This window comes from Pristiophorus japonicus, chromosome 1 (assembly GCF_044704955.1).
Source record: "Pristiophorus japonicus isolate sPriJap1 chromosome 1, sPriJap1.hap1, whole genome shotgun sequence".
NCBI lineage: Eukaryota > Metazoa > Chordata > Chondrichthyes > Pristiophoridae > Pristiophorus > Pristiophorus japonicus.
In genome coordinates, this window is record NC_091977.1 from 26,338,871 (window position 1) to 26,365,059 (window position 26,189).

The following is a 26,189-nucleotide window of genomic DNA, read 5'->3' on the forward strand; positions in this document are numbered from 1 at the left end:
GTGCACTTTCTAATAGGAATCACCAGGTTGTGATCAGAAACAGAACATGGCATATTTTTCCCTTAACTAGTTCAGGGCACCAAGCGCCTCATCAGCTACCTACATTGAGCTCCAATATACACTGACTTTACACAAACAGATAATGCTGGCTCATGGTCACTGAGTGGGCTAAGGTGAAAGTGATTGCTATACAGCATCAATACTTGAGGACAGCGATGAGGGACTTCAGTTATGTGGAGAGAATGGAGAAGCTGGGATTGTTCTCCTTTAGAGCAAAGGTTATAAGGGCAAATTTCTAATTTCTCCTCATCTCAGTCCTAAATGGCCTACCCCTTATCCTAAGACTATGTCCCCTGGTTCTGGACTTCACCAACATCGGGAACATTCTTCCCGCATCTAACCTGTCCAGTCCTATCAGAATCTTATACGTTTCCATGAGATCCCCTCTCATCCTTCTAAACTCCAGTGAATAAAGGCCCAGTTGATCCAGTCTCTCCTCACATGACAGTCCAGCCATCCCTGGAATCAGTCTGGTGAACCTTCGCTGCACTCCCTCAATAGCAAGAACGTCCTTCCTCAGATTAGGAGACCAAAACTGAACACAATATTCCAAATGAGGCCTCACTAAGGCCCTGTACAACTGCAGTAAGACCTCCCTGCTCCTATACTCAAATCCCCTAGCTATGAAGGCCAACATACCATTTGCCTTTTTCACTGTCTGCTGTAGCTGCATGCCCACTTTCAGTGACTGATGAACCATGACACCCAGGTCTCGTTGCACCTCCCCTTTTCCTAATCTGCCGCCATCTAGATAAGATTCTGCCTTCGTGTTCTTTCCCCCAAAATGGATAACCTCACATTTATCCACATTATACTGCACCTGCCATGCATTTGCCCACTCACTAACCTGTCCAAATCACCCTGCAGCCTCTTCGCGTCCTCCTCACAGCTCACACCACCACCCAGTTTAGTGTCATCCGCAAACTTGGAGATATTACACTCAATTCCTTCATCTAAATCGTTAATGTATATTGTAAAGAGCTGGGGTCCCAGCACTGAGCCCTGTGGCACTCCACTAGTCACTGCCTGCCATTCTGAAAAGGACCCGTTTATCCCGACTCTCTGCTTCCTGTCCGCCAACCAATTCTCTATCCACATCAGTACATTACCCCCAATACCATGCGCTTTGATTTTGCACACCAATCTCTTGTGCGGGAACTTGTCAAATCCCTTTTGAAAGTCCAAATACACCACATCCACTGGTTCTCCCTTGCCTACTCTGCTAGTTACATCCTCAAAAGATTCCAGAAGATTCGTCAAGCATGATTTCCCTTTCATAAATCCATGTTAACTTGGTCTGTTCCTGTCACTGCTTTCCAAATGCGCTGCTATTTCATCCTTAATGAGTGATTCCAACATTTTCCCCACTACTGATGTCAGGCTAACCGGTCTATAATTACCCATTTTCTCTCTCCTTCCCTTTTTAAAAAGTGGTGTTACATTAGCTACCCTCCAGTCCATAGGAACTGATCCAGAGTCAATGGATTGTTGGAAAATGATCACCAATGCATCCACTATTTCTAGGGCCACTTCCTTAAGTACTCTGGGATGCAGACTATCAGGCCCTGGGGATTTATCGGCCTTCAATCCCATCAATTTCCCAAATACAATTTCCCGCCTAATAAGGATATCCTTCAGTTCCTCCTTCTCACTAGACCTACTGTCCCCTAGTACAATCGGAAGGTTATTTGTGTCTTCCTTCGTGAAGACAGAACCGAGGTATTTGTTCAATTGGTCTTCCACTTCTTTCTTCCCCATTATAAATTCACCTGAATCTGACTGCAAGGGACATACGTTTGTCTTCACTAATCTTTTTCTCTTCACATATTTATGGAAGATTTTGCAGTCAGTTTTTATGTTCCCTGCAAGCTTCCTCTCGTATTCTATTTTCTCCCTCTTAATTAAACCCTTAGTCTTCCTTGTTGAATTCTAAATTTCTCCCAGTCCTCGGGTTTGTTGCTTTTTCTAGCCAAATTATATGCCTCTTCCTTGGCTTTAACACTATCCTCAATTTCATTTCTTAGCCATGGTTGAGACACCTTTCCTGTTTTATTTTTTACTTCAGACAGGGATGTACAATTGCTGAAGTTCATCCATGTGATCTTTAAATGTTTGCCATTGCTTATCCACCGTCAACCCTTTAAGTATCCTTTGCCAGTCTATTCTAGCCAATTCACGCCTCATACCGTCAAAGTTACCTTTCCTTCAGTTCAGTACCCTAGTTCCCGAATTAACTGTGTCACTCTCCATCTTAATAAAGAATTCTACCATATTATGGTCACTCTTCCCCAAGGGGCCTCGCACAACAAGATTGCTAATTAGTCCCTTCTCATTACACATCACCCAGTCTAGGATGGCCAGCTCTCCAGTTAGTTCCTCGACATATTGGTCGAGAAAACCATCCCTAATATACTCCAGGAAATCCTCCTCCAGCTCATTGCTACCAGTTTGGTTAGCCCAATCAATATGTAGATTAAAGTCGCCCATGATAACTGCTGTACCCTTATTGCACACATCCCTAATTTCTTGTTTGATGCTGTCCCCAACCTCACTCCAACTGTTTGGTGGTCTGTACACAACTCCCACTAGCGTTTTCTGCCCTTTGGAATTCCACAGCTCCACCCATACCAATTCCACATTATTCAGGCTAATGTCCCTCTTTACTAAGGATTTTCTTCGAGTAAATAAGGAGAAATTGTTTCCATTGGCAGGAGGATCAGTGACCAAAGGACACAGATTTAAGGTAATTGGCAAAAGAACTGGAGGGGTTGTGAGAAATATTTGTTTTATGCAATGCGTTGTCATGATCTGGAATGCACTGCCTGAAAGGGTAGTGGCAGCAAATTCAATAATGACTTTCAAAATGGAATTGGATCTACACGTGAAAAGAAGAAATTTACAGGACTATGGAGAAAGAGCAGAGGCGAGAGACTAATTGGATAGCTCTTTCAAAGAGCCGGCACAGGCACGATGGGTTGAACGGCCTCCGTCTGTGCTGTGTCATTCTATAACAGTTTCTGCAGAATGAGTTTAAAATGTTGTTGCATTTATTTTTACAATGCAGTAAATGTTCTGAGCATATAAACTAATTTGCTAATCCAGACTGGCTATTATCAACACAAGATAAAATTGTTCTGGCAGAAAATATTTTCATTCTGACGAATTCTTAAGGACTTCAGTGGAAGCCAGATGTTGGTGTGATTACAGTATACAGTTCATTTAGTGTGTTTGAAAAGATCAGTACAGCATTACTAGGAGGCTGTGCCGCAGTGTATGGAAGTGCCAATGTATGGAGCGTTGGTGTTGCTCTGTTCTCTACTGAAGCTGTGGGGAAGTCTACAGGCCCAGTTTTCACTGGGTTGCTGTTGCATTGCTTCAAGGTGGCAAAAAAAGCACCGGCAGAGGTCTCGGAGCAGATCAATGGCCTGTGCCATTCCTCTTTAAAATAAAAATGACTTGAACAGTGCAGCACTCCCCCAGCATTGCACTGGAGCATCAGCCTAGATTTATGTGCACAACTTGAACCCACAACCTTCTGACTCCGAGGCGAGGGTACTACCCACTGAGCCAGAGTCAGTCAGATGTGAATTTGACCCACAAGCTGTTCACAGCTACTACACCAAGGTCTACTCTTTGATATGGGGCAGGTGGCTCCCCAGAGTCTGCTTTAGCTTAGCCATCCAGTGTGCAAATGGAATGGAAGGACAGCCTGCACCTCCAGGTATTGCAAAGAGTGATCTCACAACAGCCCAAAATGTATGAGAACGAAAATAATGGTTACACCAGTGTCGTAAGTTATCAACACTTCTGAACACCATTGTGAGATTGAAGGAAGTTTCAGGCTGCTGGCCATTGTGAAAACAAATAAATGATGGTACAGATATCGAGCAATACAGAAATATTGTGCATTTTTTTTTTTAAATCCAACTCTGGCAACACAAGCAAAAGGCAATTTGCTGCACCCAGCAAGAATATATGTATATAGGGGTGAAAATCAGCCAGTGAGGCTAAAAGGAACAGGGAAGAAAAAATCCTGCTTGAGATTTGTTGATTCCTTCAACATTTTTATGTGTAATTTTTCTTTTAAAATTTTTAATGCTAGTAGCTGCTCTCTGTTTACCACAACAGAAAAAATCCAATCACTAATTATTGGTCTTTTATTGATCACGGATAATTCAAATCTTCTGAATGTTTTGGATTTTCAGGAAGGAGGATTTTTGCAGACTGAGCTACCAAAATAAATTTCAAAGTTCTCTTACTGTATTTTGCCATGCCTATTTTAATAGCAGTCTAGCTCAGTCCGACCAGCCCCAGGCAACTCTCCATTGTAACTGCAAGCCTGTACCAACCCCTAGATTTAAAAAATTGTTATCTATCGTAGATTTTTCTTGGCAAACAACTGCTGCAGAGCCTGTAGTTCATCATTGTCTGACGTTTTGCTGGTGCTGCAGACGAACCACAATTTTACTTGTCATGTATTCAACCAGCATTGTAACCCATGTATAATCTGACCTAAGTTGTACACTGTGAGAACACTGACCACTAGGTGGGAGACACTCCTAACCTGGGCCTTCAGGTACAAAAGGGGAAGCTTCACCCACCTTCATCACTTTGAGTGCTAAGGAACAAAGGACAGGTCACAGACTGACCTTCTCTCAAGCATGGGCCTCGTGTGCATTTATACTGTATAGTGAGGACCTATCAATGGCGACGAGAAACTGGGATTTAAACCACGCGAGCATGGCCACTAGCAGAACAGATGAGAGGTACTGTGTTAAGGAATGGTTGGGACAGAGATTCAACATTGTTAAAGCAGCACACAGTTCTCCAGGCAGACAGGGGCAATCGGGCATGCCCCAACATGTAGTCGAACCCAGAGGGGGAGTTCGACAGAGACAATGGCAAGCTGAACAGCGATTCACGCCATTGTAAGGGACAATGCGGCCAGTAATGGGGCCAACAACACCTGTTAATGGCGCACTCAACATAGAAACATAGAAACATAGAAAATAGGTGCAGGAGTAGGCCATTCGGCCCTTCGAGCCTGCACCGCCATTCAATGAGTTCATGGCTGAACATGCAACTTCAGTACCCCATTCCTGCTTTCTCATCATACCCCTTGATTCCCCTAGTAGTAAGGACTTCATCTAACTCCTTTTTGAATATATTTAGTGAATTGGCCTCAACAACTTTCTGTGGTAGAGAATTCCACAGGTTCACCACTCTCTGGGTGAAGAAATTCCTCCTCATCTCAGTCCTAAATGGCTTCCCCCTTATCCTTAGACTGTGTCCCCTGGTTCTGGACTTCCCCAACATTGGGAACATTCTTCCTGCATCTAACCTGTCTAACCCCGTCAGAATTTTAAACGTTTCTATGAGGTCCCCTCTCATTCTTCTGAACTCCAGTGAATACAAGCCCAGTTGATCCAGTCTTTCTTGATAGGTCAGTCCCGCCATCCCGGGAATCAGTCTGGTGAACCTTCGCTGCACTCCCTCAATAGCAAGAATGTCCTTCCTCAGGTTAGGAGACCAAAACTGTACACAATACTCCAGGTGTGGCCTCACCAAGGCCCTGTACAATTGTAGCAACACCTCCCTGCCCCTGTACTCAAATCCCCTCGCTATGAAGGCCAACATGTCATTTGCTTTCTTAACCGCCTGCTGTACCTGCATGCCAACCTTCAATGACTGATGTACCATGACACCCAGGTCTCTTTGCACCTCCCCTTTTCCTAATCTGACAATAACAGGGGCATTCAGGGACGATCGACTGGCAAGGGACCTTTTGTTTCCAACAACAGCTCATGTTGGAGGCGTGGAGGCACACACAGTCGGAGTTTGCAGAGATGAACAAAATATCTGTAGAAATTGCAGAAATGAACACTGGGGGAAATCGCTAGAAGCTGAAGTTCAGCGAGTTCATGTGGAGCACGTATACAGTTCATACACCAGGACGCCACCGATAATGATGAAAGTGCTCCTCAATGGCATCCCAGTATCAATGGAGTTAGACACGGGGGCCAGCCAGTCCCTGATGGGTATCAAACAGTTTGAAAAGTTGTGGGCGTCCAAGGCCAGGAGGCCAAAATTATCGCCGATTGACGCACAGCTACGGACTTACACAAAGCAGATCATTCCGGTGCTAGACAACGCCACAGTAGTCGTGACCCACAAAGATTCGGAGAACAGGTTGCCTCTCTGGATTGTCCCAGGGGACGGTCCCATACTACTAGGGAGGAGTTGGCTTGCTGTCATGAACTGGAAATGGGGAGATGTCAATGCAATCTCCTCTGTGGAGCGAGTATCATGCTCACAGATCCTGGACAAATTTGACTCATTATTTCAACCCGGCATCGGCACTTTCATGGGGGCCAAGGTAGTGATTCACATAAACCCGGACGCCAGACCAGTACACCATAAGGCCACAGCGATGCCGTACGTGATGCGGGAAAAGATAGAAGGCGAATTGGACCATCTGCTGAGGGAAGGCATCATCTCGCCAGTCGAATTCAGTGACTGGGTGAGCCCGATTGTGCCGGTGCTCAAGGCGGATGGGTCGGTCAGGATATGTGGTGATTACAAGGCCACCATCAATCGGGTGTCACTCCAAGACCAGTACCCGCTACCGAGAGCGGAGGACCTCTTTGCGACGCTATCCGGTGGCAAACTTTTTTCAAAATTGGACCTGACCTCAGCTTACATGACCCAGGAGATGGCGAGTGAGTCAAAGAAGCTGACCACCATCACGACACACAAAGGGTTGTTTGAGTGTAACAGATGTCTGTTCAGGATTCGCTCGGCCGCCACGATCTTCCAACGAAATATGGAAAGCCTCCTCAAGTCGATTCCAGGGACGGTGGTTTTTCAGGACGACATCCTCATCACGGGTTGCGATACTGAAGAACACCTCCACAACCTGGAGGAGGTGCTATGCACACTGGACCAGGTAGGGCTGCGACTGAAAAAGGCGAAGTGCATCTTCCTAGCTCCAGAGGTAGAATTCCTGGGGATGAGGGTAGCAGCAGACGGGATCAGCCCTACTGTGTCCAAGACGGAAGCAATCCAGAGAGCACCCAGACCCCGTAACACTACGGAGCTGCGTTCGTTCCTGGGGCTCCTGAACTATTTTGGTAACTTTCTTCCCAAATTGAGCACGCTATTAGAGCTGCTACTCGTGCTCCTACGCCAAGGTCACGAATGGGTCTGGGGGGACAGCCAAGAAAGGGCTTTTAATAGAGCACGCAATTTGTTATGTTCCAACACTCTGTTAACACTATACGACCCATGTAAGAAACTTGTGTTAACGTGCGATGCGTCATCCTATGGTGTCGGGTGTGTGTTGCAGCATGTCAATGTCAAGGGTCAGTTACAGCCGATAGCTTATGCCTCCAGGGGTCTGTCCCAGGCAGAAAGGGGTTACGGGATGGTAAAAAAGAAGGCACTCGCATGTATATATGCGGTAAAGAAAATGCACCAGTACCTGTTGGCAGGAAATTTGAGCTGGAGACAGATCACAAACCCCTAACGTCCCTTTTGGCCGACAACAAGGCCATAAATGCAAACGCATTGGCCCGCATACAGAGGTGGACACTCACGTTAGCCGCCTATGACTACACAATTCAGCACAGACCGGGCATCGAAAACTGCGCCGATGCACTCGGCAGGCTCCACTGAAGGGGCTACCGAGCATGCTGCTGAGATGGTCATGGCTGTTTAAGCTTTCTGAAGCGAAGGCTCACCTGTGACAGCCCGTCAGATTAAAGTCTGGACAAATAGAGACCCGCTATTGTCTCTAGTCAAGAAATATGTCCTGATTGGGGACTGGGCAGCCATGTACAGGGCATGCCCTGAGGAATTTAAACCATTTCACAGGCGCAGGGATGAACTCTCGATTCAGGCCGATTGCCTACTGTGGGGAAACCACGTAGTCATGCCCCAGATGGGCAGAGAGGTATTCATCAGAGTACTCCACAATGAGCACCCAGGCATTGTCATGATGAAGGCAATTGCCAAGTCACACGTTTGGTGGCCAGGGATAGACGCAGATCTGGAACTTTGTGTTCGCAGGTGCAACACGTGTGCCTAGCTCGGCAATGCGCCCAGGGAAGCCCCCCTTAGCCCCTGGCCATGGCCCGTCAAGCCTTGGTCACGCATCCATGTGGACTACGAAGGTCCTTTCATGGGAAAAGTGTTTTTGGTTGTAGTAGACGCCTACTCCAAATGGATCGAGTGTGACATTTTAAATTCAAGCACATCCTCTGCCATGGTAGAAAGTCTACGGGCAATGTTCGCCGCCCACGGTCTACCGGACGTCTTGTCAGCGACAATGGCCCATGCTTCACAAGCACTGAGTTCCCGGACTTCATGGCAGGCAATGAAATTAACCATGTCAGAACGGCACCGTTCAAGCCGGCCTCAAACGGCCAGACAGAACGAGCAGAACAGAAAATCAAACCGGATGCTCAGAATCCAAGGGGGTTCCCTACAAAGACGCTTATCACGCCTCCTGTTGGCCTATAGATCCCGACCACACTCGCTCACAGGGGTTCCACCCGCAGAGTTGTTGATGAAAAGGACACTCAAAACCCGGTTACCCCACCATGAAAGAAATTGTCGCGAGCAGGCACCAGCCACAATATGACTACCATGACAGGAATGCGAGGGTGCGATGTATTGATGTAAATGATCCTGTTATTGTCCTCAACTACGCTGCAGGGCCCAAATGGCTCGCAGGCACTGTGATTGCCGAAGAGGGAAATAGGATTCTGGTAGTTAAACTTACCAATGGACAAATCTGCCGCAAACACGTGGATCAAACAAAAAGGAGGTTCAGCAACCCCATAGAAGAAGCAGAGAAAGAACATGATGTAGAGTTCACTCCATCATAGTTGACCGAACACCGGAACCAAAGGGAGGAGAGCCCAATCACTGTGGGCAGTCTGGATAGGCCTGAGGCACTGCAAACAGCAGACACTCAGGCCAGCGCCCAACTGCTCCTAACCCGTTCCTCCGGGTTTTCCGGCAGTCTCGGAGCCCACCCGTTCCCAACCCACCTTCCCCATTAAAATTCAGCCTATTGCTATTGTAGCTCTGGGATCCACATTCTGTACTAAGGTACGAGAAAAAAAATTTCACTCATAATAGTGCCTTTAACCTCAGGACGACCCAAAAATGCTTTATAACCAAGAAAGTACTTTTTGAAGTGTCGTCATTTGTAATGTATGGAACCACAGCAGCCAGTTTGTGCACAGCAAGGTCCCACAAACAGCAATGAGGTGTCGGTTGAGGGTTAAATGTTGGCCTGGATAAATCCACTGCTCTTCTTCGAATAGTGCCCTGGGATCTTTTACATCTACTTGAAAGGTCAGACAAGAGCTTGGTTCAACCTCTCATCTGAAAGACAGCACCTCTCGACCATGCAGCACTCACAGCACTGCACTGACCTGTCAGTCTACATTATATGTTGAAGTCTCTGGAGTGGGGATTGAACCCGCAACCTTCTGACTACGAGGCAAGAGTACTACCCACTGAGCCAAGGCTGACACAGATGTGGAGGTGCAGGTGGAGATCAGAAAGGCATAGAATAGAATGCTTGCAGTACAGAAGGAGGCCATTCGGCCCGTCGAGCTCCATGCCGTGCAGAGAAGAACTGAATTCACAACATTTCCAAATGGTTGGGGATACAATGTTCCATTTTTGTTTTCAAATGGTGGTGGAATATTTTTCACTCTTCTCTTCTTAGGCAGCCCCTCGGAGTCGAGGATGACTTGCTTCCACGCGAAAAATGAGTTCTCAGGTGACTGATGGGTCCAATGTGGGACCTACAAATTCTGTCACAGGTGGTTGAAGGGAAGGGTGGGTAGGTTGGTTTGCCGTGCGCTCCTTCTGCTGTCTACGCTTGGCTTCAGCTTGCTCCCAGCGGAGAGACCCGAGGTGTTCAGTGCCTTCCCAGATGCTTTTCCTCCACTTTGAGCGGTCTTGGGCCAGGGATTCCCAGGTGTCGATGAGGATGTTGCACTTCCTCAAGGAGGCTTTGAGGGTGTCCTTGAAGCGTTTCCTCTGCCCACCTGGGGCTCGCTTGCTGTGTCAAAACTCCGAATAGAGCACTTGTTTTGGGAGTCTCGTATTTGGCATGCGGACAATGTGGCCTATCCAACGGAGCTGATCAAGCGTGGTCAATGCTGAGGATGTTGGCCTGAGCGAAGAACGCTGACGATAAGGACCCCTCCCCCCCCCGCCCCGACCCTGCCGAGCACCTCCAGCTTTTCTATTTCATTCATGCATCCAGTTCACTTATGGAGATTGGGGCTAGTTTCCCGTTTGCAGCTTGCTTTACAGAACCACTTCGTCAGCTGTGAAAACAATTTATTTGTCATGGGGCTAATTTGACCTCTGGCTGTGGCCCTGTGGCCCAACTGGCGTGGTAAATAAAATGAGCAGGTGTGGTTCGGAGCTGAAGTAGGAAGTGGTGACTGGTAGTTGCCAGTATGGCTACATATGACTATTGATTTAAAAAAAAAATCTATTCTGAAATTTGAGTATTTGGAATATCGATGGCTGGAGTTAGACTTTTTAAATTTGATCCAACACAAATTATGAAATACAATATTGCTATTATCAATTTTTTCTAACTTCGTTCCCTGCTAATGGGTTTCAAATTGTTCGATAAAATCTTTTGTGAAGCACCTTTTACCTCTCCCTGAATGCATGAAGGTATTGAAATATCCTCTATGCATCTTGTATCACTTAAAATGAAATTATATTGATTCTATCACCGATTTGTTTAATTATTTTGTGTTCATTTTGGCAGGTGATTATGAGGGCTCTTTATTTTACCTTCAGTTGTTGCATTCAGATGTTAACTGGCACTGCTGTTTTTAAATCATCAACTTTTATGTTGTTAAGCGAGGTCCCACACTATACCTGTAAATTTTATTATCAGCAATTACCCCCCCTTCCCCCTCCCCCCCACCCCACCACTCCCTGCTTTGACAGGACCTGCCCTGTGTGTGGTGTTTGTCTAGTATCAAGTATGCTGAGCACAAAGAAAAAACAAAATGTATAAATGATTGTCAAATTCCCAGTTCAAGAGAGGTTATGTGGTCGCCTCCATGCTGAATAGGGTCTTTACATGGGTCATCCTAACCTCTTAGAGCCACAGGTGTGCCCAGTTGTATGTTTGTGAATTCTGATTCAGTAGCGTATGCTTGGCAGGTTCCTACAGGGCAAAGATTTAATAAAATAAATTATTCATAGGTTTATTTTCTTTTTAATTAGACAGAAAGACTTGCATTTATATAGCGCCTTTCATGACCTCAGGACTTTCCAAAGCGCTTTACAGCCAATAAAGTACCTCTTGAAGTGTAGTCATGTGGGAAACACGGCAGCCAATTAGCGCACAGCAAGCTCCCACAAACAGCAATGTTATAATGACTAGATAATCTCTTTTTGTTATAAGATATTTTGTATTAAAGGAAGAAAATTACACACTACTGATTTGTTTTGAGTACGGAGAAAAATAATCATAAACAGGTTGGTAAACCGAGCAGATGTACTCAAGAGTGCGGTTTTATTTACCAGTTAATTTTATTCGTATGACTCAAAAATACTAATATAACTTGTATAGTTGAGGATATTTTGCCCACAACAATTTTTTTCCCTGTTTAAAGGCAACTCATTTAATCAAACCATTTTATTAAAAAAAAAGTTGAACTATAAATAACATCTGTTATGGATATGTTTTTGCACAACTCAATCCCGACAGCTGAACATGCCTTTGATTCATTTGGTTATCTAGGTCTGTGATCTTATCCAAAAGGGGACCCACCATATGGTTTTTAAAAGCTAGCCTCTGCAAAATTGTTTGGGGTCAAAATTGCTCCTTGCTATAAGACCCGTCACTGGTTGGTGCCGAGTCGCCGCGGAGGGGCCGCCATTTTAAACATTGCTCTCCTTCAGTTTTGGAGCGGTGTAGGGGACCGCTCTGCCCGTTTTCCCACCGCGTCGTGCACACGCCAACCCTTACTGACCAGCGGCGACCCCATCCTGAAATTGCCCCTTTTGGAAATTGCCCCATGGTAGCAGCGCAGCCACTGGTCGGTGCCCCTAACAGCTTTTGCTGTCGGTACCCTTTCTGTGGCTTGGCGGCACAGCCACCCTTAGAGGGGTGATGGAGCTGCTGGCAACTCCATGTTTCTTTTTCTTGGCCGACTGCCAGGTCGGGCCAGCAATTATGCCTGCGGGTTTGGCCGGGCCGCCAACAGGCAGCCTGACACCCCCTCTTGGGCGCCAGGCTGCTGGCCCAGCTGAAACCCTCCCTAGTGGCCCAGTGTTTGCCACTGAAGTGGCTGCAGAGTTCGCAACGGCCCTCCCCTTTAACTGAAGGGGAGGAACATTGTGACGCGCCAGCGCAATGACGTCATCAGCGCGGCACTGATGACTTGGCACGTCGGCCACTCTGACCCGCCCCCACTTCCACCCCGCTAATGGCGGTTACTCCGACCCGACTGCACTTCCGCCCTCTCCCCACACCAACACCGCTCCGACCAGAAACACCAAGTAAAAAGCTAAATTTCTCCAGATTGCCCGCCCCGTGCATTGGGGCGAATGAAACACTTCAAGCGTGGTAGGTCCGACCCGCTTTGGGCGGCGGGCAATTTCAGTCCCTTAATGATTATTTACATATATATATCTCTGCCACGGTGTGCATTAAACTATAAGGGAAGGGCCAGGACCAAGGAAGTTGTTGGAAGTTACCTTGTGGAAATGGGAAGCTGCCCAAAGTACCACAACCCAAGAGCTATGTGAGACCAAAGTCCATCTATCCTCATTTGCTGTGTAGAAAACAAGCTTTGAAGCAAATAATACAAGATTCGTTGCATAAAGAATTATAGCCTATTTGCATCCCCACATTCCCTATCACGGGTTTTCTCGACGCCAAGTGGAAATTAGGGAACTTGGACCATAAAAAAAAAGGGAAAACTTGCATTTGTATAGAAGCCTTTCACAACAACCGGACGTGCCAAAGCACTTTACAGCCAATTAAGCGTTTTTTTAAGTGCAGTCACTGTTGTAATATTAGAAACGCGGCCGCAAATTTGTGCACAGCAATCTCCCACAAACAACAATGTGATAATGACCAGATAATCTGTTTTTAGTAATGTTGATTGAGAGTTAAATATTGGTCAGGACACCAGTGATAACTTCGAAATAGTGCCATGGGATCTTTTACGTCCACCTGAGAGGGCAGATGGGACCTCTGTTTAACGTCTCATCTGAAAGACGGCACCTCTAGCAGTGCAACAGTCCCTCAGTACTGCACTAGCGTGTCAGCCTGGATTTTTTGTGCTCAAGTGTCCGGAGTGGGACTTGAACCCGCAACCTTCTGACTCAGAGGCGAGAGTCCTACCCACTGAGTCACGGTTGTAAAATTTGATCATAGCCGCCCAAAAATTTGACCTAATTTTTTTTTTCCTGTGGTGTTTTTATTACTACTTTGTTTGATTTTTGTGCATGACACATGTTTTAGTTTTGAACAGGCACTTGAAACAGTATCCAGTTAGGTACTGCCATTTTCTTTTTTAAGAAATTACTGTTTTTCTACGAAATATTTTTATAACCTTGCACAATGTGTATTCAATGCACCGTGTATATCAGAAGGTTTCATGTTAGTAAACTGTAGCTTTCAGAATATTTATTTGCTGCAGTTTGGCATGAATCAGTGCTTAAAAACACGCATACTACCAGCTGTCAAATGTTAGAAGCAAAATGGAAATCTTTAGGAGCATGACCAAGAAACAACACCATAAATAATTGTAATTCCAATAGCTTTCACACCTCTCTGTTCTCTCTGGGTCGTGTTTTCCTCCCAAACGATTCCCCTGAGGTTTGCCCTCAATAAGTAAAAGTTGGCATTGAGTGTTCGGCAGCAGGAAGCAGGGAGGAGTGGGGGGGGAGAGACGGGACTTTTAATTACCATTCGTGAACAGAGAGGCCGCAAAACTGCAGCTGTAGCTCTGAGCAATTCAAAAGATGGCAAAATCAGCCAGGAGTACCGACTGAGGCTGAAATCTTGCTCCTGAAGGGCACGAGTGAAAAGACATGGCATTAAAGTAACAAATCAAACGGTGGTGAGGGGCGGAATCCATTAGTGTCAAAAATAAACTCCAGTTCTTCGCGCACAAAAAAGACACATGAACCCTACCATTTTTTAAGGAGCTCTAGAGATTTTTTTTGTTAAACTTGTGACAGCAGTGCAGTAGAACGCTTGGTAATAAAATTCACTGTCTCAAATATCCTTGCATATGGAGCTGTGGCAAATTTCAGACATGTCTGTGTTCCCATGATATTTTTGGGTCACTATAAATGCACCGTGGTGTAGTCATGAATGTCTGTGCAAATATATAATGAGTGAAGCGTAAAGGATCCCATATCCTCAGGCAATTAACCTCTGTTAAATTACATGGACTTTCTCCATTCCTGTTCATGGAAAAATGGGTGTTGTTGAATAACTTTAAATGTGTATCCAGAGGTGTCAACATCGGGGAAATGTTATGAATAAGATTTATATGATCACAAAGGGCAAGACCTGTGCCCATAGTTCTGTGTAGGATGAGAAGTGGGTTAAAATACATGTCTTTTTAAATCAAAATGAGGGAAAGAACTTGTATCTATTATAGTGCCTTTCTCATTCTCAGGACATCTCAAACTGTTGCACAGCTAATGACGGCTTCAGTTTTATGACACATCTGGACAACAACACCTCTGACAATGCAGCAGCAACAACCTGCATTTATATAGCGCCTTTACTGTAGTAAAACATCCCAAGGTGCTTCACAGGAGCGTTAACAAACAAAATTTGACACCGAACCACGAGAGATATTAGGGCAGTAGGATAGTAGGTTTTAAGGAACGCCTTAAAGGAGGGAAGATAGGCGGAGAGGTTTAGGGAGGGAATTCTAGATCTTAGGGCCTCGGCAGCTAAAGGCCGCCAATGGTGGAGCGATTAAAATCGATAATGCGCAAGAGGCCAGAATTGGAGGAGCGCAGATATCTTGGATGGTTGGAGGAGGCCATGGAGGGGTTTGAAAACAAGGATGAGAATTTTAAAATCGCAGCGTTACCAGACCAGGAGCCACGAGGTCAGCAAGCACAAGTGAACAGGACTTGGTGCAAGTTAGGACATGGGCAGCCGGGTTTTGGGTGAGTTTAAGTTTATGTAGGGTGAAAGATGGGAGGCTGACTAGGAAAGCATTGGAATAGTCAAGTCTAGAGGTAACAAAGACATGGATGAGGGTTTCAGCAGCAGCACTCCCTCAGTACTGCACTGAAGTGTCAGCCTGGATTATTTGCTCAATTCTACATTGGAGCTTGAACCAATGTCCTTTTGACTCCACGGTGAGAGTGCTGTCAAGTGAGCCAAGCAGACACAAATGAGTGTCTGCTCTGGAGGTGACTGTTAGTGCCTACCTATTCACTCTAATGAAGTATGCTTGTCTCGCTTATTTTTAAACTGCTTCTATGCATCAAAAAGCTCTTTGGCTTGTTGCCTTGGCCCATTTTGAACATAGGAGCTATTGTTTCTGGAATTCCTGCCTCATCTCTTCTGGTATCTATTTGGATTTTTAAGAAACTCGTCCTTTTCCACACCTCTGTGCCCTTGCCCTGTCCTACTTATCCTCTGACTTTGGCTTCTTCGCTCTTTCCCATTCCCCCTCTTCCCACTCTACCTGTGTGGTAATGTCTTCAGCCTTGGCCCCATACTCTGGAGCTATCTTCTTAATCTTCATTCTCCAATTGATTTTGCTACCTCTCTCGGGATAGGATACAGACAGTCGAGTTTTGGATGACCTGAAGTTTATGGACGGTGGAGGATGGGAGGCTAGGTAAGAGAGCATTGGAATAGTTGAGTGTGGTTGTGAAAAAGGTATCGACTAGGGTTTCAGCAACAGGTGGGCTGAGACGAGCAATGTTATAGAGGTGCTTAAAGAGACCATGCGCAAATTTAGTTTGACAGTTGTGCTGTAAGTGTTCTACAGCATTGAGGTGCGGCAAACACTGACGACCACTGCGCAGAGTCTCTCCCATGACTCACTTCATAGACTTATGGAGGGAGTCACAGCCACATGGAGTTTCTCTTCCCTTTCAATGGGGGGAAGGGACCTCCCCAGGAGACCAACACAGCCTGGTTGCACATTGCACAGGAGGACCAGGCTACAGTGGCACAAACCTTTCAATGACCTCAGTAGATCACTCCACCTCGTCCTGCTATGCCACTCATCTTCCCGACCGTACTCCTGCACATCCTTACTTACACCAACTTACCTTGCACCTCCGTCCATCCCTCTATCTACATTATCACATCCCCATCTCACTCGCCACCCCTCACTCTCACTCTCATCCTCGTCCAATCAAACCAGATAACAACACACAGGGGTAGGCACTTGGGTGTTTAATTCAATGTTCATGTGAAGTTTCTGTTAATGTGATGTCAAATAATGAAACCATTATTTTAAACACTTTGCGTTCTTAGACAAATTTGTGTGCACCTTTGGAAGTGGCTTAGTGAGTTGCAGTGAATGGTGAGACTTAACAGTACCCCTCGCAATGATCATGAGTGTGAAAGAAATGGCATGGGCATTTATGGTGTTGAATGCTTTATGGTGTTGCTGGTTGGGCCCCGATCTCATTGCTGGCCTTCCCGACTCGGTGATTCGGCTCTGTTTCTTCATCTGACGGCATTGGGCGGCGAGCGGCGGGTAAACCGGTAAAAAAAAACGTCATCAGGGGAAGGGGGATCGCAGGCGGCGGGAGAGGAAAAAACGCGTGCTGTGTGGCTGAATTTCTAGGCATTGAGGCTATGGGGAAATGTATGGCAACATTGGTGTACACAGTATCAATTAAAAGGCAGATCAGCATCCAACAGAAACTACACGAAAAGGAACCCAGGAGTGCCATCTTAGGAGCCCAGTAAAGGTTCACCGCAGGCCAGTAACGAGGTCAAGGCCCAGGAAAGGTTCACCACAGACCAGCAACGAGGTCAGGGCCCAGGAAAGGTACAGCATGGGGAAGAAGCGAGGTCAGGACCCAGGGAAGGGGTATAGCACGGTCCAGCAATGAAGTCGGGACCTGAGGCCAGCAGCGAGGTCAGGACACAAGGCCAGAATATGTGTGATAACCAACGACCAAAGTGTGAGTGGCTGGAAAAAGCACAGCATGGAGAGCAGCATGCTGAAGCTGGAGCTGGGGGGCCCGGGGTACAGTTGTTAGTCTTCTTAGGCAGTCCCTCGGAATTGAGGATGACTTGCTTCCATACTAAAAATGAGTTCTCAGGTGACTGTTGAGTCCGATGTGAGACCTACGGTCTCTCATAGGTGGGGCAGACGGTGGTTGAAGGGACGGGTGGTGGGAGGGGTGCTTGGATTGTTGTGTGCTCCTTCCGCTGTTTGCGCTTGGCCTCCGCTTGCTCCCAGCGAAGAGACTCGAGGTGTTCGGCGCTTTCCCGGATACTTCTCCACTTTGAGCGGTCTTGGGCCACAGATTCACAGGTGCCGGTGGGGATGTTGCACGTTTTCAAGAAAGCTTGAGGGTGTCCTTGAAGCGTTTCCTCTGCCCACCTGGGGCTCGCTTGCCGTGTCGAAGCTCCGAGTAGAGTGCTTGTTTTGGGAGTCTAGTATCGGGCATACGGATGATGTGGCCTACCCATTGGAGCTGATCAAGCATGGTCAATGCTTCGATGCTGGGGATGTTGACCTGAGCAAGAACACTGACGTTGGTGCGCCTATCTTAGCAATGGATTTGCAGGATCTTGCAGAACCAACGTTGGTGCTACTTCTCCAGTGTTTTGAGGTGACTGCTGTACATAGTCCATGTCTCTGAAGCGTGCAGGAGAGCGGATATCACTCATTACTGCACTGTAGACCTTGAGCTTGGTGCCAGGTTTGAGGTCCTGGTCTTCAAACACTCTCTTCCTCTGGCGACCGAAGGCTGCACTGGCACACTGAAGGTGGTGTTGGACTTCATCATTGACATCTGCCCTTGTTGACAGTAGGCTCCCGAGGAATGGAAAATGGTCCACGTTCTCCAAGGCCTCGTCGTGGATTTTGATAACTGGGGGGCAGTACTGTGTGGTGGCGGCAGGTTGGTAGAGGACCTATGTCTTACGGATGTTTAGTGTAAGGCCCATGCTCTCGTACGCTTCGGTGAAGGTGTTGATGATGGTTTGGAGTTAGGCCTCTGAGTTTGCGCAGACGCAAGCATTGTCTGCATACTGTAATTCAATGACAGAGGATAGGACGACCTTGGATCTAGACTGGAGGTGACAGAGGTTGAACAGTTTCCTATTTGTTCTGCAGATTAACTCCACTCCAGCGGGGAGTTTACTGAGAGTGAGATGGAGCATTGCAGCAAGGAAGATCGAGAAGAGCGTTGATGACATAGCCTTGCTTGACCCCAGTCCTTATGTGAATTGTGTCTGTGGTGGATCCATTGGTCAGGATCACGGCTTGCATGTCATCGTGAAGCAGACAGAGGATGTTGACAAACTTTTGAGGGTAGCCGAATTTGAAGAGGACACTCCATAATCCCTCAAGGTTGACCGTGTCGAAGGCCTTTGTGAGGTCAAAGAAGGACATGTACAAGGGTTGGTGCTGTTCCCTATATTTTTCTTGAATTTGACATGCGGTGAAGATCATGTCCACTGTGACCCTTAGTGGGCAGAATCGCATTGCGACTCTGGGAGGAGCTCTTCAGCCACAGGGAAAAGGCCGTTGAGGAGGATTCTTGCGATGACTTTCCCTGTGGCAGACAGCAGGGAAACTCCTCTGTAATTACCGCAGTCGGACTTGTCCCCTTTCTTGAAGATGGTCACGATTACAACATCTCTGAGATCCCCTGGCATGCTCTCCTCCTTCCAAATAAGAGAAATGAGATCATGTATTCACACCACTAGTGCTTCTCCGCCATGCTTTAGTGCTTTGGCGGGGATTCCATCTGCTCCTGAGGCCTTGTTATTCTTCCGTTGTAGAATGGCCTTTTCAACCTCATGCTGTGCTGAGGTGGTGGTGGGTAGCATGCTGCGGGATGGAGTCGAGGACACTCGCGTCCAAGGCAGAGTCTCGAAGGAGATCTTCGAAGTGCTTCTTCCAGCGGGCACTGACTGCATCTCTGTCCTTGATGAGTACTTCTCCGTTCTTGGCCCGCAGTGGGGTAGGACCTTGGGTGCTTGGGCTGTAAGTGGTCTTGACTGCACTAAAGAATCCACGCACGTTGTGGTTGTCGGCTAGTTGCTGGATCTCCAATGCTTTCTCCACCCATCATCTGTTCTTTAGGTCGTGAGTGTTTTTTTGGACCTTGGCCTTCAGACGTCTATAGAGTTGCTTTCTTGCTATCGAGTTATGTTGCTGTTTCCAGTTCAAGAATACCTTGCGCTTGCAGCTTATTAGCTCCCAGATCTCCTGTTCATTCTCGTCGAATCAGTCTTGGTGTTTCCTGGTCGAGTGACGGAGCGTCTCTTCACAGGTGCTAATTATGGAGGCCTTGAGGGCAGACCTAGAGACGCTGTGGACACTCTGCATCTCTGGATCACTGGGAGTCTTCAGGTTGGTTGTGAGGCGCTGGCTGAATAGGGCTTTATTAGTAGGGTCTTTGAGTGCTCCAGCGTTGATTTTGCTGCGGCATTGTTTCTGTTGCCGCCGTTGTTTTGGGGCTATATTGCTGGAAATGACAAAACGGATTAGGCAGTGGTCCGTGCAGTAGTCGTCAGCTCATGTCATGGCGCGGTGATGCGCACGTCCTTGCCGTCCCTCGCTCGGACAATGGCGTAGTCTAGCAGATGCCAGTGCTTGGATCGAGGGTGTTGCCATGAAGCCTTGTACTTGTCTCTCTGATGGAACAAGCTATTGGTTATGCCAAGGCCACGTTCTAAGCATTTCGTCAGGAGGAGGGTATCATTGGAGTTGGTTTTCCCTACCCTATCTCTGACGATCACACCTCCCCTGAGGTCTGTGCCCTTTCCAACTCTGACATTAAAGTCGCCAAGGAGGATCAGCTTGTCGCCCGTTGGGACTCGGAACAGAGATTGTTCAAGGCTGGAGTAGAATTCCTCTTTGGTTTCGCCTGTAGCTTCCAGTGTTGAGGTGTACACACTGATGACCGTAGCGCACTTGTTCCGGGCTAGGGTGAGCCGAAGGGTCATGAGGCGTTCATTTATCCCGTAAGGGGAGTCTCTGAGACGGCTGACTAGCTCATTTTTTATGGCGTAACCTACCCCATGGAGGTGGCGTCGTTCTTCTGGTTTGCCTTTCCAGAAGAAGGTGTAAACACCACCTTGTTCCTTGAGCTGGCCTTCCCGTAACCACCTGGTCATGCTCAGGGGGCGATGTCTACGTCGAAATGTCTGAGTTCCCGGACAACGATAGCAGTACGGCATTCCGGTCTGTTACTGTTGGGGTTGTCCATGAGGGTCTTGATGTTCCAAGTCCAGAACTTCATTTTAAAGGATAGCAGATTCCTGTGCGTGAATTCTTTTAACGTGAGGTGGCCGTTGCACACCAACTACCACACGGGCTTGACAGAGCAAGGTCTAGTGGCAAGGGGATCCAAGACGATTGGAGACCAGGGATCTGCTGCATAAGCCTAGTGCATTCTCACAAACGTACTCCTCCTTCCCATAGGTCCTCTCTCCGTGGGATTCATAGGAGGCAGTGTAGGCCTCAGGAGCTCGCTGTTGGCCCATGCTGCTCCACTGCTAGTCCACGCTGTGTCACTCCTGGGCCCTGACTTCGCCGCTTCTGACCTCCGCTCCTCGCCGGTCCCGACCTCCACTCCTTGCCGCTGCCGACCTCCGCTCCTCGCCGGTCCTGACCTCCGCTCCTCGCTGGACCCAACACTGTCAGTGTTCTACGGTCAAATTCGAAAGCTGCTCCAAGATTGATGTGCTCACCTACACTGCGATCTCTGAAAACCAGGAAGAGAGGACCTGAGGGAGGGAGGGGGATCAGTAGGAATATGTGTGTGTGTATGTGCTAGGCCTATGCAGCAGAGCCTGATCTCCAATCGTCTTGGATCCCCTTGCCATTGGACCAAGACCTTGCTCTGTCAAGTCCGTGTGGTAGCTGGTGTGCAACGCCCATGCCACGTTAAAAGAATTCACGCACAGGCATCTTCCACCCTTTTAAAATGAAGTTCGGGACCTGGCCTGCATTGGGCTCAGCAGTCACCTTAGAACTCATTTAAGTGTGGAAGCAAGTCATCCTCTACTCCGGTGGACTGCCTCAGAAGAAGAAGAGGTGTAGGGTGGTGCCACCCTGGCGTATCATGTGGCAGCCAGGGTGTACAGCGTCAAATGAAGTAAATCTGGCCATGGTGAGGCCATCCCTGGAAGCAATGTGCTCGGGTGCTAATGCCCTCTGTCCTGTGCAGGATCAGTTGATTGTGAAGGTTGGTGGTGTTGTTGGTGTGCCTGGTGTTGCTGGTGTTGGGGCTAATCGTGATGTGATTCTGAGGACTACGGTGAGAGAGTTTCAAGGGCGCCGATGTAATAGATGGCAGGTGAAGTTGAGATGACAGAAACGATCTGTCATTGGTGAGAGAAGTTGTTCCAATGAGGTGACACTGGATAGAGAGTTTGCTCCAAACATTTGTAACCTGCATAAAGCTCAATCTGTCTTCCAAATGCAGTAAGCAATAGCTTCTGAGCTTGGAAAGTGAACAGCTGTGAGATGGGAGTTTTAATAGAACATTTGCAGCTGTCACGTAAAAAGATGATCCCATGCTGATTCAACTCCCGATCTCTCTCTTTCCTTATCTGATGTGATCCCCGAGCAGCGTGAACCCCATGGGTAACCTCGGAAAATGGTACGGTGAGCTCAAAATACTTTTTAATTGGCTGTTAACAAGGTTATAATGACTGAAATTGCCTCCCCCGCTGCTGCTTGTTGGGTCTGTTCAGCCCTGATAGACCCAGTATGTGGGAAAGTAGCTTGACAGCGGGTTCCTGACCCACTGTCAGATTTTTAAAAATTCTTACCCAACCAGCCACCAAACGTGCCCACTAAGCCGCTGAAAAATGTCCCCGTTTCTCCCTCTCTACTCTTTCAAAACCCCTCATAATTTTGAACATCTCTATTAAATCTCTTAACCTTCTCTGCTCTAAGGAGAACACACAGCTTCTACAATCTCTTGACATAAGAATCAAGAGTTCAATTCTCAATTATTTTCCATATAGTTTACTTGTGCTATTTGATAAACTGGAACCCAATAGCAGTATAGTTGACAGTGGAAAACTAGATGTCAGTCAGTCAGACAATATTATGTTATCAGAAGTTGGGTCTACTGACTGGGATCTATTAAACATTGTATTTATGCCAATGATGAGGCTTGGCAGTTTACTGTAACCATAACTCAAAATGTCGTTCAAATAGTGTTGCACTTGTTAGCTTTTATTATGGTGCTATTAACCTGCATCGCTACTTCTAGTGATTTGTGTATCTGTAGCCTCAGATCCCTCTACCCCATTTAGATTCTTATTTTCCAAGGAGTTATGTGACCTCTTTATTGTTCCATCAAAATGTACCACCTCACACTTGGCTTTATTGAAGCCCATTTGCCAATTACACGACCATTCTGCAATTTGTAAATGTCTTCCTGTATTTTGTCGCAGTTCTCCTCTGTATTAACCACACCCCCTAACTTGGTGTCATCTGCAAATTTTGAAATTGTACTTCCGATTCCCGAGTTCAAATTGTTTATGTAAATGGAACACTATTTCCTACCTTTTGCCAATCTGAGTAACTACCTTTTAACTCCTCCTCTCTGTTTTGTAGCCAGCTAGCTATCCATTCTGCTACTTGTCCCCTGACTCTTCATGTTCTGACCTTCGTCATGAGTCTACTATACGGTACCTTATTGAAGACCTTTTGGAAATCCAAATATATTAGGTCTACTGCATTATACTACATTATCTGCAATGTTGGGTGATCTTTTTTGGTGCACGGTCCCTTTAACGGGCTGCACAGCCGATTCAAATTCTCATGAACAGTTTCTTGCATTGAAAAAACGGTGAGTGGCCTCCAAACCGCTGCACGGCTGCACAGCTTCGTGGGAATGTTGCTTATCTGTTACTTCAGAATTCAGTCAGGTTGATCAAGCATAATCTTCCCTTTTGGAATCGGTACCGACTACTCCTTAATATTTTCAGCTTCTAGATTTTTTTAATTACATCTTTGAGTAAGGATTCCATTATCTTTCCAAACACCAATATTAAGCTAATTGGTCTGTAGTTCCCTGGACTTGTTCTAATTCCTTGTTTAAATATAGGAGTCACATTAGTCGTCCACCAGTCCTCTGGCACTATTTCATTTTCTAATATATGTAATCGTTTTTATATATATGTAATCGTGCCTCTGCTAGCTCTTCCCTAACTTCTTTTAATATGAGTGGATGCAATCCCTCCGGACCAGGCATTTTATCCTCTCTAAGGATTAGTTTATCAATTATCTTCCCCTTTCTATCTTAAATGTATTTATATATTTTTTTTTAAATTTATTCATGGGATGTGGATGTCGCTGGCAAGGCCAGCATTTATTGCTCATCCCTAATTGTCCTTGAGAAGGAGGTGATGAGCGCCATCTTGAATACAACTGTGTGGCTTGCTGGGCCATTTCAGAGGGCAGTTAAGAGTCAACCACATTGCTGTGGGTTTGGAGTCACATGTAGACCAGAGTAGGGGTAAGGACGGCAGATTTCCTTCCCTAAAAGACATCAGTGAACCAGATGGGCTTTTACAACAGTCGGTAGTTTTGTGGTCACTGTTACTGATACTAGCTTTTCCCAAAAACATTATACTGCAGGTGCTGGAAATCTAAAATAAAAACAGAAAATACTGGAAATACTCAGCAGGTCAGGCAGCATCTGTGGAGAGAGAAACAGAGTTAACGTTTCAGATCGATGACTCTTCGTGTCACGTCAGTGATTCATTCAGTTTTTTCACGGTGAAGCTTTTTCCAGATTTATTTCATTAATTGAATTTAAATTCCCCAGCTGCTGGCTGGAATTTGAAGTCGTATCAGCGGATCATAAGTCCAGGCCTCTGGATTACTAGTCCAGTAACATAACCACTCTGCTACCGTGCCGCACACATCTTTTCAGATCTCTTATTCAACCTCAAACAGTGGCCAGGTAGGAAGATGGATATGAGTTTTTCAAAAGCTTACCTCTCTGGTAGTGGGCAGTCCCAAGCTCTGATTTTACTGAGTGCAATTAATTCTGAGAGCACTGATTGAATCTGTTTTGTCTGTGATTTTGCATTATTTTGTTCAACTTTCAGTAACACATAAATTTGTCCAATTTTCTTTGGATAGCATTTCTAAAGCATTTATAGTTCTATCTTTTTATTCTGACGAGAATTGTTCAGTTTTCTAGATTGTATCTGTCCTTTTGCTAGTTCTGAGCTCGAGGCGGAGATAAAGGGACCTCATATATCTAAGCACAAGTTTGGATATATGAGGTCTAATTTTACGTTAGTCAGGCGCTGTTAAATTAAAACACTATTGAATACTGCAGCACTGCTGTGTGGGGCCATTGAATAACAAAATTGAATAACAAAATTGAAGAACACAAGTTCTTTTATACTGTGTCAGTGATTCATTTAGTTTTTTCACGCTGAAGAAAGAGGTCTGTGGAGGCTCAATCGTTGAGTATATTCAAGATAGAGATCGATAGATTTTTGAATATTAAGGGAATCAAGGGACATAGGGATCGGGCGGGGAAATGGAGTTGAGGTTGAAGATCAGCCATGATCAGATTGAATGGCGGAGCAGGCTCAAGGGGCCGTATGGCCTACTCCTGCTCCCATTTCTTATGTTCTTATTGAACTGCATGTGTGTGTGTGTATGTACACAGGGGGTGAAGGTGGGGTCAGATTTGACTGATGCCTCCTGCAGTTGAATAAGAAGGGATTTGAGGGGAAATTTCTTCACCCAGAGGGTAGTGCAGGTCTGGAACTTCCTTTCTGAAAGAGTGGTAGAGGCAGGAACCACATTTAACAAGTACTTGGATGTGCATTTGAAGTGCCGTAATCTACAGGGCTATGGACCTAGTGCTGGAAAGTGGGATTAGCCTCGATAGCTTTTTGTTGGCCGGCACGGACACGATGGGCCAAAATGGCCTCCTTCCGTGCTGTAAATGTCTATGATTCTAAGTTGCTGATACTTGCAGTTGAGGCTCGCATATTATTACTTGGGAAAGTACTGGATGACGAACAGAACTGTACCCCAAGAAGGAATCAGTGGGGTGAGGAGAAAACTGATAAGAAACGCATGGGGGCTGGGTGAAAACTGTTGGTGAAGAATGATGTTTCTTTAGTTAGTGTATTGTGCTCTCAATACAGGTATCTGACTTCCATTTTGTTCTTGCCAGGTGCAAGTATTGGGATTATGATGATCATTTGCTCACGGCCAGTGTTATAATTGTCTTCCATAATGAAGGATGGTCAACCCTTATGAGGACTGTCCACAGTGTGATCAAGAGGACACCCAAAAAGTATCTAGCAGAAATAGTTATGATTGATGACTACAGTAACAAAGGTAAGAACTTGCATGCTACCCATTGTCGTCCCCTCCCTAAACCACTTTGCCTCTCTACCTCCTTTAAGATACTCCTTAAAACCCACCTCTTTGATCAAGCTTTTTAGCACCCCTCCGACTATCTCCTGATGTGGCTCGGTGTCATATTTTGTCAGATAACGCTCCTGTGCACCACCTTAGGGCACTGTACTATGTTATAGGTGCTATAATCAATGCAGGCTGTAGTTGTTTAAATGCTGCTTTTTACGTGCAGGATTTAGCAGTACAATATCATAGAATCATAAAATGGTTACAACACGGAAGAAGGCCATTTGGCCCATCGAGCCCGTGCCGGCTCTCAGCTAATCCCACTCCCCCATCCTTTCCCCGTAGCCCTGCAATTTTTTTTCCTTCAGATACTTAGCCAACTTCCTTTTGAAAGATAAAATTGAGTCTGCCTCCACCACCCTTTCAGTCAGTACATTCCCGATCGCTATGTAAAAAAGTTTTTTCTTACGTCGCCTTTGGTTCTTTTGCCAATCACTTTAAAAATCTGTGTTCTCTGGC

The 26,189-nt window shown here is 46.3% G+C and overlaps 1 protein-coding gene across 4 annotated transcripts in view; it reads left to right on the forward strand.

Moving 5' to 3' along the window:
- galnt7 (UDP-N-acetyl-alpha-D-galactosamine: polypeptide N-acetylgalactosaminyltransferase 7) overlaps nt 1-26,189 on the forward strand; it is a 214,017-nt gene that overhangs the window by 130,602 nt on the left and 57,226 nt on the right. For all 4 annotated transcript variants that reach the window (XM_070878225.1, XM_070878217.1, XM_070878244.1 and 1 more), the window contains exon 3: nt 25,477-25,643. In XM_070878225.1, coding sequence (XP_070734326.1) covers nt 25,477-25,643 — 167 coding nt within the window. The remainder of the gene's footprint in view (nt 1-25,476; nt 25,644-26,189) is intronic.